At 39.8% G+C, this 14,976-nt stretch overlaps 1 protein-coding gene across 1 annotated transcript in view; it reads right to left on the bottom strand.

The window, feature by feature from the left end:
- LOC133574709 (multidrug resistance-associated protein 1-like) overlaps nucleotides 1–14,976 on the bottom strand; it is a 59,298-nt gene that overhangs the window by 24,531 nt on the left and 19,791 nt on the right. The window contains exons 5-12 of the mRNA XM_061926935.1: nucleotides 14,230–14,349; nucleotides 14,086–14,147; nucleotides 7,602–7,724; nucleotides 7,332–7,535; nucleotides 2,982–3,159; nucleotides 1,737–1,898; nucleotides 1,571–1,663; nucleotides 1,299–1,502 (exon numbers count right to left, since the gene is read on the bottom strand). Coding sequence (XP_061782919.1) covers nucleotides 1,299–1,502; nucleotides 1,571–1,663; nucleotides 1,737–1,898; nucleotides 2,982–3,159; nucleotides 7,332–7,535; nucleotides 7,602–7,724; nucleotides 14,086–14,147; nucleotides 14,230–14,349 — 1,146 coding nt within the window. The remainder of the gene's footprint in view (nucleotides 1–1,298; nucleotides 1,503–1,570; nucleotides 1,664–1,736; nucleotides 1,899–2,981; nucleotides 3,160–7,331; nucleotides 7,536–7,601; nucleotides 7,725–14,085; nucleotides 14,148–14,229; nucleotides 14,350–14,976) is intronic.

Here is a 14,976-nt window from a genome sequence, read left to right as displayed (position 1 = left end):
TTTTTTTTTTAAGTAGATTATGCTTGTTCAAGGTACTTTTTAAATTGTTTTTAAGTAGATTATGCTTGTTCAAGGTACTTAAAAAAAATTTTTTTGATTATGCTTGTTCAAGGTACTTTAAAAAAAACAAATTTGATTATGCTTGTTCAAGGTACTTTAAAAACATTTTTAAATAGATTATGCTTGTTCAAAGTACTTTTTTTTAAAAAGTAGATTATGCTTGTTCAAGGTACTTTAAAAAAAAAAAGTAGATTATGCTTGTTCAAGGTACTTTTTAAATTGTTTTTAAGTCGATTATGCTTGTTCAAGGTACTTTAAAAAACATAAATTTGATTACCGTATGCTTGTTCAAGGTACTTTAAAAGCATTTTTAAATAGATTATGCTTGTTCAAAGTACTTTTTAAAAAAAAGTAGATTATGCTTGTCCAAGGTACTTTAAAAGCATTTTTAAATAGATTATGCTTGTTCAAAGTACTTTTTTTTTAAAGTAGATTATGCTTGTCCAAGGTACTTTTTAAAAAGTATATTATGCTTGTTCAAGGTACTTTTCCTTTTAAAAAAAAAAAAAAAGATTATGCTTGTTCAAGGTACTTTTTTTTTTAAAGTATATTATGCTTGTTCAATGTACTTTTTTTAAAGTAGATTATGCAAGCATTTAAGTCCCATCTTAAAACTCATTTGTATACTCTAGCCTTTAAATAGCCCCCCTTTTAGACCAGTTGATCTGCCGTTTCTTTTCTTTTCTCCTCTGCTCCCCTCTTCCTGTGGAGGGGGTGGGGGGCACAGGTCCGGTGGCCATGGATGAAGTGCTGGCTGTCCAGAGTCGGGACCCGGGGTGGACCGCTCGCCTGTGCATCGGCTGGGAACATCTCTGCGCTGCTGACCCGTCTCCGCTCGGGATGGTGTCCTGCTGGCCCCACTATGGACTGGACTCTTACTATTATGTTGGATCCACTATGGACTGGACTCTCACAATATTATGTCAGACCCACTCGACATCCATTGCATTCGGTCTCCTCTAGAGGGGAGGGGGTTACCTACATATGCGGTCCTCTCCAAGGTTTCTCATAGTCATTCACATCGACGTCCCACTGGGGTGAGTTTTTCCTTGCCCTCATGTGGGCTTTGTACCGAGGATGTCGTTGTGGCTTGTGCAGCCCTTTGAGACACTTGTGATTTAGGGCTATATAAATAAACATTGATTGATTGATTGATTGATTGATACCATGACTCAAAAGGTTTTTGAAACAATACCTCTTTGTCACAAAGTGAATATGGAGCAATGACATAGTCTCACCAGGAAGGAGGAAGAGTTGAAGGACGCCAGAGAGACCGAGTAGAGGACCTGAGACTTCTTCAGGGTGTGCAGTTCGCCGTCCCTCAGGGCGCCGATGCGACGCAAGAAGGCGTCTTCCCAGGCGTAGAATTTGAGGATCTTCACCCCGCTCAGAATCTCATTCATCAGCTTGATGCGACCGTCCATGAAGTCCATCTGCACCTCCTAAAGACACCGCATAGATGTTGTTGCACAGCGTTACCATGGCGACGTCATTGTCCTGTGAACCCCACCTGCAGCTTGCTCCTCAACTTGGCAATGAGTCCGTTCAGAGGGAAGATCAGGACGATGGCGCTGACACCGGCCAGTGCAGACGGCCCGAGTAGCTGACAATCAGTTGCAGCGAGAGGTCAGGCATCCGTGTAGCTCAAAGACCACAATGCAGGAAGTTGGTCTTACCTCGAACAGGAAGTAGAAGGACAGCGCGATCTCAATGGGCGCCACCCACACGCTGTTGACGTAAACTACCAAGTCCATCATCTTCTGAGTGTCCACTGAAATCAGGTTGATGATTTCTCCCACCGTGCACTGACGGCGAGCGGCGCTGCTCATCAGCAGACACTGATCACACAATCACAAACACAAAGGCGGTATAGCTCGGTTGGTAGGGTGGCCGTGCCAGCGACTTGAGGGTTCCAGGTTCAATCCCCGCTTCCGCCATCCTCGTCACTGCCGTTGTGTCCTGGGGCAAGACACTTTACCCACCTGCTCCCAGTGCCACCCACACTGGTTTAAAAACTTAGATATTGTAAAAGCGCTTTGAGTCACTAGAGAAAAAGCGCTATATAAATATAATTCACTTCACAATCGTGAGTTGGTAGACGTGAAACTACCACATGGTTGTGTGCTGGCCGTCAAAACACAGCCACACCTCCTCGTTATTATTACTTATTAGTAGAGATCTTTTTTTCCAAAGAGTTCAAGAAAGACCACTACATATGAGCAATATTTTGCACTGTTATACAATGTAATAAATCAGAAACTGATGACATAGTGCTGTATTTTAATTCTGTATCTCTTTTTTTCAACCAAAAATGCTTTGCTCTAATTAGGGGGTACTTGAATTTAAAAAATGTTCACAGGGAGTACATCACTGAAAAAAGGTTGAGAACCACTGTCCTAAAGCATTAGTAATACTTGATAATATTCCTAGTCTGTCTTGATGGTCCTTCTTACTCTGAATATATGTCATCTAAAGAACTTGGGATTGACCAGTGACTTTAAATCCCTGGGAGGGAAGGCTGGTCGGATGCAACAGGCTCCAGACAGATTAGTTTTTTGTATTTTTGGTCCAATATGGCTCTTTCAACATGTTGGGATGATGACCCCTGGGTTAAGACCTTAGACTACATAGGCCCCAATCCACTTTGGTAAAAAGCCCCATTGTAAAAGTGTCTATGAATGTTCTCATTCATCCAGGTTGTTGTGGCTTGTGCAGCCCTTTGAGACACTTGTGATTTAGGGCTATATAAATAAACATTGACTGATTGATCTCAGGGCATTCAACCAACTGGACTGCTTGGTTTGTCTTTAAAAGTATCCCGAAACAACCAGGAAGTAGTCTTTCCGTCAGCACAGTTGGTAAACACAGTGTCACTAATCGAAAATTAGATTTAAAAAAAAACAAAAAACAGCTATGCTTACCTTCCTGTAGACAAGACCCATGATGGCGGTTTTTAGCCTCATTCCGACGGTGAAGCAGCGATACATGTACTGATGGTGCAGGAGGGACTGCAGGCAAGACAGGATGAAGAGCAGACAGGCAAACAGAAAACCCTTCCACATGGCAGCGTCTTCATCCCGCATGAAGCCCAGCAGGAGGCTGGTGGCCGCACAAAAACAGATCAACCACGACCGAGCAGTGTGTGTTTTTGCTCATTGCATTTTCTTTTCATCAATGACAATTGAAAACCAAAAAAAATACTGATTTATGTGGAATTTTATTTTGAAATACAAAAAAATGACATTAAAAAAATGTGTTCTTTTTATAGCAGTAACTAGATCCAATATTTTCATTTTCGATTTCATATAATAAAAATGAAAAAAAAAAAAAAAAGCCAACCCAAAACAACCAAATTTAAAGATCAGACTGCGAATTTGCCTGTAGGGCAAAAGTGGGTCCGTGTACATTCCGTTCATTCTATTTCCAATTCTGAAACGAAAATCCAAAAATAAAATTAGGGCCGTTTTTCCGATTTTTATTATATATGGCAGATTTTAAAACAAACAAATAGGGGAAGATTTTCACTCAAATATTGCCATAAAATTGGATTTTGTGCTGTTTTCCTTTTATGGATTTTTATTTTTACAGATACACACAAAAATCGAAAAAAATGTGCAAAAATGCGTGGTTATCTGTGTGATGACAAATTGAACCGGAAGCAGTATTTTAGCCTTTCCTTTACGTTTAGCATCTTTGTTCAGCAGGAGTCCTAAAAAAAACTAGTTTCGGACCATTTTTTTCTATTTTCATTTCTGAAACAAAAGTTGGACAACTAATTAATGACACTTTTTTAATATATAAGACTCAATAGGACTCCTGCTGAACAAAGATGTTACCGTTGTGCTAAAAACACGCTAAACGCAAAATAAAGGCTAAAATACTGCTTCCGGTTCAATTTGTCATCACACAGATAAAGGTCAGTAAATGATTCTATATATTTGTAAACACTCTGAAGTGGGAAAAAGGGTAGGATTAAATAAGCTTTGCTTCTTCCTACTCCTTTTCGGACATGATGTGAAGTGAAATGATATGAAATTGTGTGATGTATTATACTGTAAGTGTGTTCATGTTCGAAATAAAGTAAAGAAAGAAAGATAACCACGCATTTTTGCACATTTTTTTTGTGTTTATCTGGAAAAATTCAAATCCATAAAAGCAAAACAGCACAAAATCCAAGTTTATGACAATATTTTAATGAAAATAAACCCTTTTTTGTTTGTTTTAAAATCTGCCATATATAATTAAAATAGAAAAACGGCCCTATTTTTGTTAAAATTACAATTAAATTTCATTTAGATAGTAGCCTAATATAGCTAATATAGACACATCATGTGTTGACTTCATTATAACACTTATATAAAACTTTTAAAGTCATTTTGATAGTAGGCTAATACAGCTAGTATAGACACTTACATCATGTGTTGCCTTCATTATAACACTTATATAAAACTTTTAAAGTCATTTTGATAGTAGGCTAATACAGCTAATATAGACACTTACATCATGTGTTGCCCTCATTATAACACTTATATAAAACTTTTAAAGTCATTTTGATAGTAGGCTAATACAGCTAATATAGACACTTACATCATGTGTTGCCTACATTATAACACTTATATAAAACTTTTAAAGTCATTTTGATAGTAGGCTAATACAGCTAGTATAGACACTTACATCATGTGTTGCCTACATTATAACACTTATAAAGTCATTTTGATAGTAGGCTAATACAGCTAGTATAGACACTTACATCATGTGTTGCCTACATTATAACACTTATATACAACTTTTAAAGTCATTTTGATAGTAGGCTAATACAGCTAATATAGACACTTACATCATGTGTTGCCTACATTATAACACTTATATAAAACTTTTAAAGTCATTTTGATAGTAGGCTAATACAGCTAATATAGACACTTACATCATGTGTTGCCCTCATTATAACACTTATATAAAACTTTTAAAGTCATTTTGATAGTAGGCTAATACAGCTAATATAGACACTTACATCATGTGTTGCCTACATTATAACACTTATATAAAACTTTTAAAGTCATTTTGATAGTAGGCTAATACAGCTAATAGAGACACTTACATCATGTGTTGCCTACATTATAACACTTATATAAGACTTTTAAAGTCATTTTGATAGTACCGGTAGGCTAATACAGCTAATAGAGACACTTACATCATGTGTTGCCTACATTATAACACTTATATAAAACTTTTAAAGTCATTTTGATAGTAGGCTAATACAGCTAATATAGACACTTACATCATGTGTTGCCCTCATTATAACACTTATATAAAACTTTTAAAGTCATTTTGATAGTAGGCTAATACAGCTAATATAGACACTTACATCATGTGTTGCCCACATTATAACACTTATATAAAACTTTTAAAGTCATTTTGATAGTAGGCTAATACAGCTAATATAGACACATCATGTGTTGCCCTCATTATAACACTTATATAAAACTTTTAAAGTCATTTTGATAGTAGGCTAATACAGCTAATATAGACACTTACATCATGTGTTGCCTACATTATAACACTTATATAAGACTTTTAAAGTCATTTTGATAGTAGGCTAATACAGCTAATATAGACACATCATGTGTTGCCTACATTATAACACTTATATAAAACTTTTAAAGTCATTTTGATAGTAGGCTAATACAGCTAATATAGACACATCATGTATTGCCTACATTATAACACTTATATAAAACTTTTAAAGTCATTTTGATAGTAGGCTAATATAGCTAATATAGACACTTACATCATGTGTTGCCCTCATTATAACACTTATATAAAACTTTTAAAGTCATTTTGATAGTAGGCTAATACAGCTAATATAGACACTTACATCATGTGTTGCCTACATTATAACACTTATATAAAACTTTTAAAGTCATTTTGATAGTAGGCTAATACAGCTAGTATAGACACTTACATCATGTGTTGCCTACATTATAACACTTATAAAGTCATTTTGATAGTAGGCTAATACAGCTAGTATAGACACTTACATCATGTGTTGCCTACATTATAACACTTATATACAACTTTTAAAGTCATTTTGATAGTAGGCTAATACAGCTAATATAGACACTTACATCATGTGTTGCCCACATTATAACACTTATATAAAACTTTTAAAGTCATTTTGATAGTAGGCTAATACAGCTAATATAGACACTTACATCATGTGTTGCCTACATTATAACACTTATATAAAACTTTTAGTCATTTTGATAGTAGGCTAATACAGCTAATATAGACACTTACATCATGTGTTGCCTTCATTATAACACTTATATAAAACTTTTAAAGTCATTTTGATAGTAGGCTAATACAGCTAATATAGACACTTACATTATGTGTTGCCTACATTATAACACTTATATAAAACTTTTAAAGTCATTTTGATAGTAGGCTAATACAGCTAATATAGACACTTACATCGTGTGTTGCCTTCATTATAACACTTACCGGTATATAAGACTTTTAAAGTCATTTTGATAGTAGGCTAATACAGCTAGTATAGACACTTACATCATGTGTTGCCTTCATTATAACACTTATATAAAACTTTTAAAGTAATTTTGATAGTAGGCTAATACAGCTAGTATAGACACTTACATCATGTGTTGCCTACATTATAACACTTATATAAAACTTTTAAAGTCATTTTGATAGTAGGCTAATACAGCTTATATAGACACTTACATCATGTGTTGCCTACATTATAACACTTATATAAAACTTTTAAAGTCATTTGGATAGTAGGCTAATACAGCTAATATAGACACTTACATCATGTGTTGCCCTCATTATAACACTTATATAAAACTTTTAAAGTCATTTTGATAGTGGGCTAATACAGCTAATATAGACACTTACATCATGTGTTGCCCACATTATAACACTTATATAACACTTTTAATTTTTTGCAGCTCCAGACAGATTTTTTTTTTGTATTTTTGGTCCAATATGGCTCTTTCAACATTTTGGGTTGCCGACCCCTGGCCTATACTAATGTACAATGAATGGATTTTAGCATCGTTAATGTACAAAACGTATGTTCTTCTTTCGTTTTCCAGTACGCGGACCTCAGTTGAAGAAGTTTGGACACCCCTGTCTTATAGTGTTAGACGGTGTGGTTTACTACTGGGTGGCCTCCATTACACTACACCATTTAGAATCCTGGAATGAATGCTTGATGTTGGTAAGTAAAGCAAAAGTTCCTATTGGACACCAACCTGAGCACTTGTGGTACTGCGAACATGACGCTGTCATGCAGGAGCAGGAACAAGGTCCCACACAGGAAGTATGGCCCAAAGGTCCTCCCAAGAGTGCACAGCAGAAAGTGAAGGTAACTCAGTCGTTTTTGGGGCTTTCTGATCAACTGGCTTTTTTCATCCGAGTCGAACCGAAACGACCCGGAAGAGATGGACTCCTTTCTGCTGAATTTCAAAGAAGCGTAAGAACTTTTGTGCAAGTTATTCCTGGGGAGCACGGCATCTTCTTACCGCTCACACTCCCGCGCCCAGGCCGCTTCCATCTCACACATGATCCGCTTGGACGAGTCCTCATCCCGCAGGGTCCACAAGTCTGATGCCTGCAGAGGGCAGCGGTAGCCCTGAACCACCAAACTGACGGGAAGAAACATTTAATTACTTTCATATTTGTGTCGTCTCACAAACCGAACGGCAAAAAACTGTGTAGTCATCAGGGCTAAGCAGGGGCACCGCTAGGGATTTTGGGCCCCATGAAAATAATCTTTACAGGGCCCCCAACACAGTGTCATTATTTTTTCTGTACTATAATTTCATCATCATTAGGGGCCTCTCTGGGGCCCCCTCCATCATGGGCCCCTAGAATCCGTCTCCTTTACCCCCCCTTTTCGGCGTGAGGATGGTGTAAAGTTTTTATTTTGTGCCATTTCATTCATAACATCATCAGAGCTCAACTTTAAGCATCCACACTAGAGATGCGCGGTTTGCGGACACAACCGCGGAGTCCGCGGATTATCCGCGGGTCGGGCGGTTGAAATAAAAAAAAATTAGATTTTATCCGCGGGTCGGGTCGGGCGGTTGAAATTAAAAAAAATTAGGTTTTAAATAGATTCAGACGGGTGGCAGTTAAACCAATTCGGAAATATATATACATAGTTAAATGTTGTTACCCACATACGAAAAACGAGCAGGCACCTGCAGCATGCCACAACAGAAGAAGAAAAAAAAAAAAGAGATGGCAACGCCGGCAGCAAACGTGGTACGCGACAAACTAAAAAAGGGAATACTAAAGACCAGGGGAAAAAAAGGCCAGAAAAGTTCAGCGTGGACTCGTTTTTATGAGGTTGTAAATCAGGATGATAGTAATGCTGGCTACGTGATTTGCAAGAGCTGCGACGCTGTTTATGTCTACGACAGTCACAAAACCGGGACATCTAACATGGTGCATCACATTTGTGCAAAACCCCGAATCTCCACAAACACCCTGAGCATGAGCAGTTTCGTCCGCCGTGATCCCAGAAGAGTGCCACAGGATGTTAAAACAAGATAGAACGCAGCTGCCTGCAGCAGTTTGAGTGGCGCGGGCGCGCTTGGAGGTGCGCTCAGCGCGGCTCCCAGATGATTGCGCACTGGTGTGCGTCTGGGCCGTGACAGCGTGGCACGCATTGAATGTCTCTGCTGCATTGGATCAGTCTCCTTTCTTTAACAGGCAAAAGCTTTATAACCTAACTAATGCCTAGCATCGTCTATATTAGATATATAACAACGGGCGGGTGCGGTTTTGATTAAATGTTAGTTCGAGTGGATGCGGATGGTTGACGACTTTTGTGATGCGGTTGCGGATGAAATAATTGCCTATCCGCGCATCTCTAATCCACACACAACAGCAGCACTTTGGACCAAGGATGAGGTGATAGATGCAAGATAGACATTTTATAAATATATATTTATCTATGTAATGCCCATTTGATTGTAGACTCTTACTGACACCTTGTGGCGATAGGAAATTACTACGCTTGATTTGTTTAGACCAGGGGTCGGCAACCCGCGGCTCCGGAGCCGCATGCGGCTCTTTGATCAGTCTGATGCGGCTCAGCCGCATACTTGCCGACCCCCCGATTTTCCCGGGAGACTTCCGGATTTCAGTGCCTCTCGCAGAAAACTCCCGGGATTAATATTGTCCGATTTTCACCCTTACATTAATAATAAGGGCGTGCCATGATGGCACAGCATTTAGCGTCCTCTACAATCTGTATAAACAGCGTGCCAGCCCAGCCTCTTGTTATATGCATCTTCTGCTTGCACACGTAAGTGACAGCAAGGCATACTTGGTCAACAGCCACACAGGTTACACTGACGGTGGCCATTTAAAACAACTTTAACACTCTTACTAATAATGTGCCACACTTTGAACCAAAACCAAACAAGAATGACAAACACATTCCGGGAGAACATCTGCACCTTAACACAACATAAACACAACAGAACAAATACCCAGAATCCCATGCAGCCCTGACTCTTCCGGGCTACATTATACACCCCTGCTACAACCAAACCCCGCCCCCACCCCAACCCTGCTCCCTCACACATCAACCCCCACTCTGTGCGTCGGTTGAGGTGAAGAGTTAGGGCTGCATGGGATTCTGGGTATTTGTTCTGTTGTGTTTATGTTGTGTTACGGTGCGGCTGTTCTACCGAAATGTGTTTGTCATTCTTGTTTGATGTGGGTTCACAGTGTGGCGCATTATTAGTAAGAGTGTTAAAGTTTTTTATACAGCCACCGTCAGTGTAACCTGTGTGGCTGTTGACCAAGTATGCCTTGCTGTCACTTACGCGTGCAAGCAGAAGCCCCATACAACGTGTGGCTGGGCCGGCACGCTGATTTTAGTGGGCGCTAAATGCTGTACCATCACGGCAAGTTCGAGAGAACAGTTGCCTTGACAATCACAGTCTGCCGGAAAAATCGGGAGGGTTGACAAGTATGACGCTGTCACGCGCCATTCATATAAAACCCGCGGGCCGCACTAACATTCAATTTTCATATTAAGGTGTGGGCCGCGTGTCTGAGACCCTTGGTTTATACATAGCACAAAGCAAGAAAAAAAACTTTGTATGCAGTGTTATTTCATTTTAAATTTCAAAAGAATTTTGTGGCTCCCATTGTTTTCTTTAATTTGTGGAACTGGTCAAAATGGCTCTTTGACTGGTAAAGGTTGCCGACCCCTGGTCTAGACACTTCCGGGTTGACGATTTCAGGAAGATGAGTTAATTCCATCTTTTAAAGCGGAACATTATCACAATTTCAGAAGGGTTAAAACCATTAAAAATCAGTTCCCAGTGGCTTATTTTATTTTTTCGAAGTTTTTTTCAAAATTTTACCCATCACGCAATATCCATAAAAAAAGCTTCAAAGTGCCTGATTTTAACCATCGTTATATACACCCGTCCATTTTCCTGTGACGTCACATAGTGATGCCGATACAAACAAACATGGCGGAAAGAACAGCAAGCTATAGCGACATTAGCTCGGATTCAGACTCGGATTTCAGCGGCTTAAGCGATTCAACAGATTACGCATGTATTGAAACGGATGGTTGTAGTGTGGAGGCAGGTAGCGAAAACGAAATTGAAGAAGAAACTGAAGCTATTGCGCCATATCGGTTTGAACCGTATGCAAGCGAAACCGACGAAAACAACACAACAGCCAGCGACACGGGAGAAAGCGAGGACGAATTCGGCGATCGCCTTCTAACCAACGATTGGTATGTGTTTGTTTGGCATTAAAGGAAACTAACAACTATGAACTAGGTTTACAGCATATGAAATACATTTGGCAACAACATGCACTTTGAGAGTGCAGACAGCCCAATTTTCATCAATTAATATATTCTGTAGACATACCCTCATCCGCTCTCTTTTCCTGGGGGTCTGGCGGCAGATTTCTTTGACTTTATCGTTGGAAATGCATCTGCTTTGAGTGTCGCAGGATATCCACACATTCTTGCCATCTCTGTCGTAGCATAGCTTTCGTCGGTAAAGTGTGCGGAACAAACGTCCAATTTCTTGCCACTTTGGCATCTTTGGGCCACTGGTGCAACTTGAATCCGTCCCTGTTTGTGTTGTTACACCCTCCGACAACACACCGACGAGGCATGATGTCTCCAAGGTACGGAAAACAGTCGAAAAAACGGAAAATAACAGAGCTGATTTGACTCGGTGTTTGAGAAAATGGCGGATTGCTTCCCGATGTGACGTCACGTTGTCACGAGAGCGAATAATAGAAAGGCGTTTAATTCGCCAAAATTCACCCATTTAGAGTTCGGAAATCGGTTAAAAAAATATATGGTCTTTTTTCTGCAACATCAAGGTATATATTGACGCTTACATAGGTCTGGTGATAATGTTCTAATTAAGGCATACTTGCCAACCCTCCCGGATTTTCCGGGAGACTCCCGAAATTCAGCGCCTCTCCCGAAAACCTCCCGGGACAAATTTTCTCCCGAAAATCTCCCGAAATTCGGCGGAACTGGAGGCCACGCCCCCTCCAGCTCCATGCAGACCTGAGTGAGGACGGCTTGTAAAGCAGTTTGTCTGCCGTAAACAGCAATGTTGTGACACTCTTAAACAGGACAATACTGCCATCTACTGTACATGCATATGTGACATTAACATCTACGGCTTTTAGAGAGTACAGTGCACAACTGCGCACACAACAAGGAGACGAAGCAGAACGAGTCATCAGAGAGGGTGTTCAGCATGGTTAGAAAAATAGTGACAAAGAATAGAACAAGGATGGACAATTCAACCCTTAACTCAACAATGAGTAGATGAGTGTTATGTGTGTGTAATACATACATACATATATATATATATATATAGCTAGAATTCACTGAAAGTCAAGTATTTATTTTATATATATATATATATATATATATATATATATATATATATACACAGTGGGGCAAAAAAGTATTTAGTCAGCCACCAATTGTGCAAGTTCTCCCACTTAAAATGATGACAGAGGTCTGTAATTTTCATCATAGGTACACTTCAACTGTGAGAGACAGAATTTGAAAAAAAAATCCAGGAATTCACATTGTAGGATTCTTAAAGAATTTATTTGTAAATTATGGTGGAAAATAAGTATTTGGTTAATAACAAAAATTCAACTCAATACTTTGTTACTGCCAACAAAGGTTATATTACAGAGGTCAAAGGATTACTATAGGTCTTTACCAGGTTTGCACACACAGTAGCTGGTATTTTGGCCCATTCCTCCATGCAGATCTTCTCGAGAGCAGTGATGTTTTGGGGCTGTCGCCGAGCAACACGGACTTTCAACTCCCTCCACAGATTTTCTATGGGGTTGAGGTCTGGAGACTGGCTAGGCCACTCCAGGACTTTCAAATGCTTCTTACGGAGCCACTCCTTCGTTGCCCGGGCGGTGTGTTTGGGATCATTGTCATGCTGGAAGACCCAGCCACGTTTCATCTTCAAAGCTCTCACTGATGGAAGAAGGTTTTGGCTCAAAATCTCACGATACATGGCCCCATTCATTCTTTCCTTAACACGGATCAGTCGGCCTGTCCCCTTAGCAGAAAAACAGCCCCAAAGCATGATGTTTCCACCCCCATGCTTCACAGTATGTATGGTGTTCTTGGGATGCAACTCAGTATTCTTCTTCCTCCAAACACGACGAGTTGAGTTTATACCAAAAAGTTTTATTTTGGTTTCATCTGACCACATGACATTCTCCCAATCCTCTGCTGTATCATCCATATGCTCTCTGGCAAACTTCAGACGGGCCTGGACATGCACTGGCTTAAGCAGGGGGACACGTCTGGCACTGCAGGATTTGATTCCATGTCGGCGTAGTGTGTTACTGATGGTAACCTTTGTTACTTTGGTCCCAGCTCTCTGCAGGTCATTCACCAGGTCCCCCTGTGTGGTTCTGGGATTTTTGCTCACCGTTCTCATGATCATTTTGAACCCACGGGATGAGATCTTGCGTGGAGCCCCAGATCGAGGGAGATTATCAGTGATCTTGTATGTCTTCCATTTTCTGATAATTGCTCCCACAGTTGATTTTTTCCACACCAAGCTGCTTGCCTATTGTAGATTCACTCTTCACAGTCTGGTGCAGGTCTACAATTCTTTTCCTAGTGTCCTTTGACAGCTCTTTGGTCTTGGCCATAGTGGAGTTTGGAGTCTGACTGTTTGAGGCTGTGGACAGGTGTCTTTTATACAGATAACAAGTTCAAACAGGTGCCATTAATACAGGTAACAAGTGGAGGACAGAAGAGCTTCTTAAAGAAGAAGTTACAGGTCTGTGAGAGCCAGAGATCTTCCTTGTTTGAAGTGACCAAATACTTATTTTCCACCATGATTTACAATTAAATTCTTTAAAAATCCTACAATGTGAATTCCTGGATTTTTTTTTCACATTCTGTCTCTCACAGTTGAAGTGTACCTATGACGAAAATTACAGACCTCTGTCATCATTTTAAGTGGGAGAACTCGGTGGCTGACTAAATACTTTTTTGCCCCACTGCATATATATATGAAATACTTGACTTACTTACTCAAATATTTCTTATATATATATATACTTGACTTGGTGAATTCTAGCTGTAAATATATTCCTCCCCTATTAGCCACGCCCCCAACCACGCCCCCCACCCCCACCTCCGAAAATCGGAGGTCTCAAGGTTGGCAAGTATGAATTAAGGTTTTGACAAGTGTTCTAAAAAGCTGGTTTTAACCAAATCCATGCAATATTTAGTTTGTTGGGCGTGTGTAATCAAGTGTGTGTGTGAGTTTGGGGCAGAATGGGGGGGCCCTTTACGAGTTCTGTGTACAAGGGCCCCGAATCTGGTGCTGCCCCCTTGGTTGTCAGTGCTTGGAATGCGATAATTATCAGGAGATTCGTCAAAGCAAGATAGACAGCTTTGATAATCCGCTATGAAGTGTAAGGAGAACTCTGCATGTGTTTTTGTACCTGCTGAACCAAAAGAATAAAAACTTGGAAAGAAAGGAGGCATCTTCTTCTGGACATTCACTCTGAAAATAGAAGAGGCAAGATGACGTTCAGTAAAATTGGGCTAATGAGCGCCGACACTCCAAGACCATCTCTTTTTCCTACCTCGACATGCTGACTGCGCAGCGGTCGGCGGTCTGAAAAGCTGCTGAGAAGCACTTGAAGGACTTGTAGGAAAAAACAGATAAAGAAGGCCACAAAGCGAACAGCATCTGATAAAAAGCCCTGAAACGGAAACATTGGCAAACAGAGGGAAAAGGGTAATTGTGTTGTGTTTGGCCTCTATAGGGTTATTAACCTGTACTGGGAAACAAAGACTTGGCAGCAGCTTGTGAACTGCCGAGAAGTGTTTAAGAACGCGGCGTGAAATTAAAAAATGTCCTTCAGTGTGCTGTGACATTTGGCAAGTGAAGGAAGAGGAACACACCGAGATAAAAGCTGAACACGGAAAAATGTTATCAGAAGACCGAGGCAATACAAAACCCAAAACCAGTGAAGTTGGCACGTTGTGTAATTCGTAAAAAGAAAAAGAGAATACAATAATTTGCAAATCCTTTTCAACTTATATTCAATTGAATAGACTGCAAAGACAAGATATTTCATGTTAGAACTAAGAAACTTATTTTTTTTGCAAATAATAATTAACTTACAATTTAATGGCAGCAACACATTGCAAAAAAGTTGTCACAGGGACATTTTTACCACTGTGTTACATGGCCTTTCCTTTTAACAACGCTCAGTAAACCTTTGGGAACTGAGGAGACACATTTTTGAAACTTTTCAGGTGGAATTCTTTCCCATTCTTGCTTGAGTTGTTCAACAGTCCGGGGGTCTCCGTTGTGGTATTTTAGG

This window comes from Nerophis lumbriciformis, linkage group LG32, assembly GCF_033978685.3.
Source record: "Nerophis lumbriciformis linkage group LG32, RoL_Nlum_v2.1, whole genome shotgun sequence".
NCBI lineage: Eukaryota > Metazoa > Chordata > Actinopteri > Syngnathiformes > Syngnathidae > Nerophis > Nerophis lumbriciformis.
Note: the sequence above shows the minus strand (reverse complement) of the source record. Positions and strands in the feature narration are given on the sequence as shown.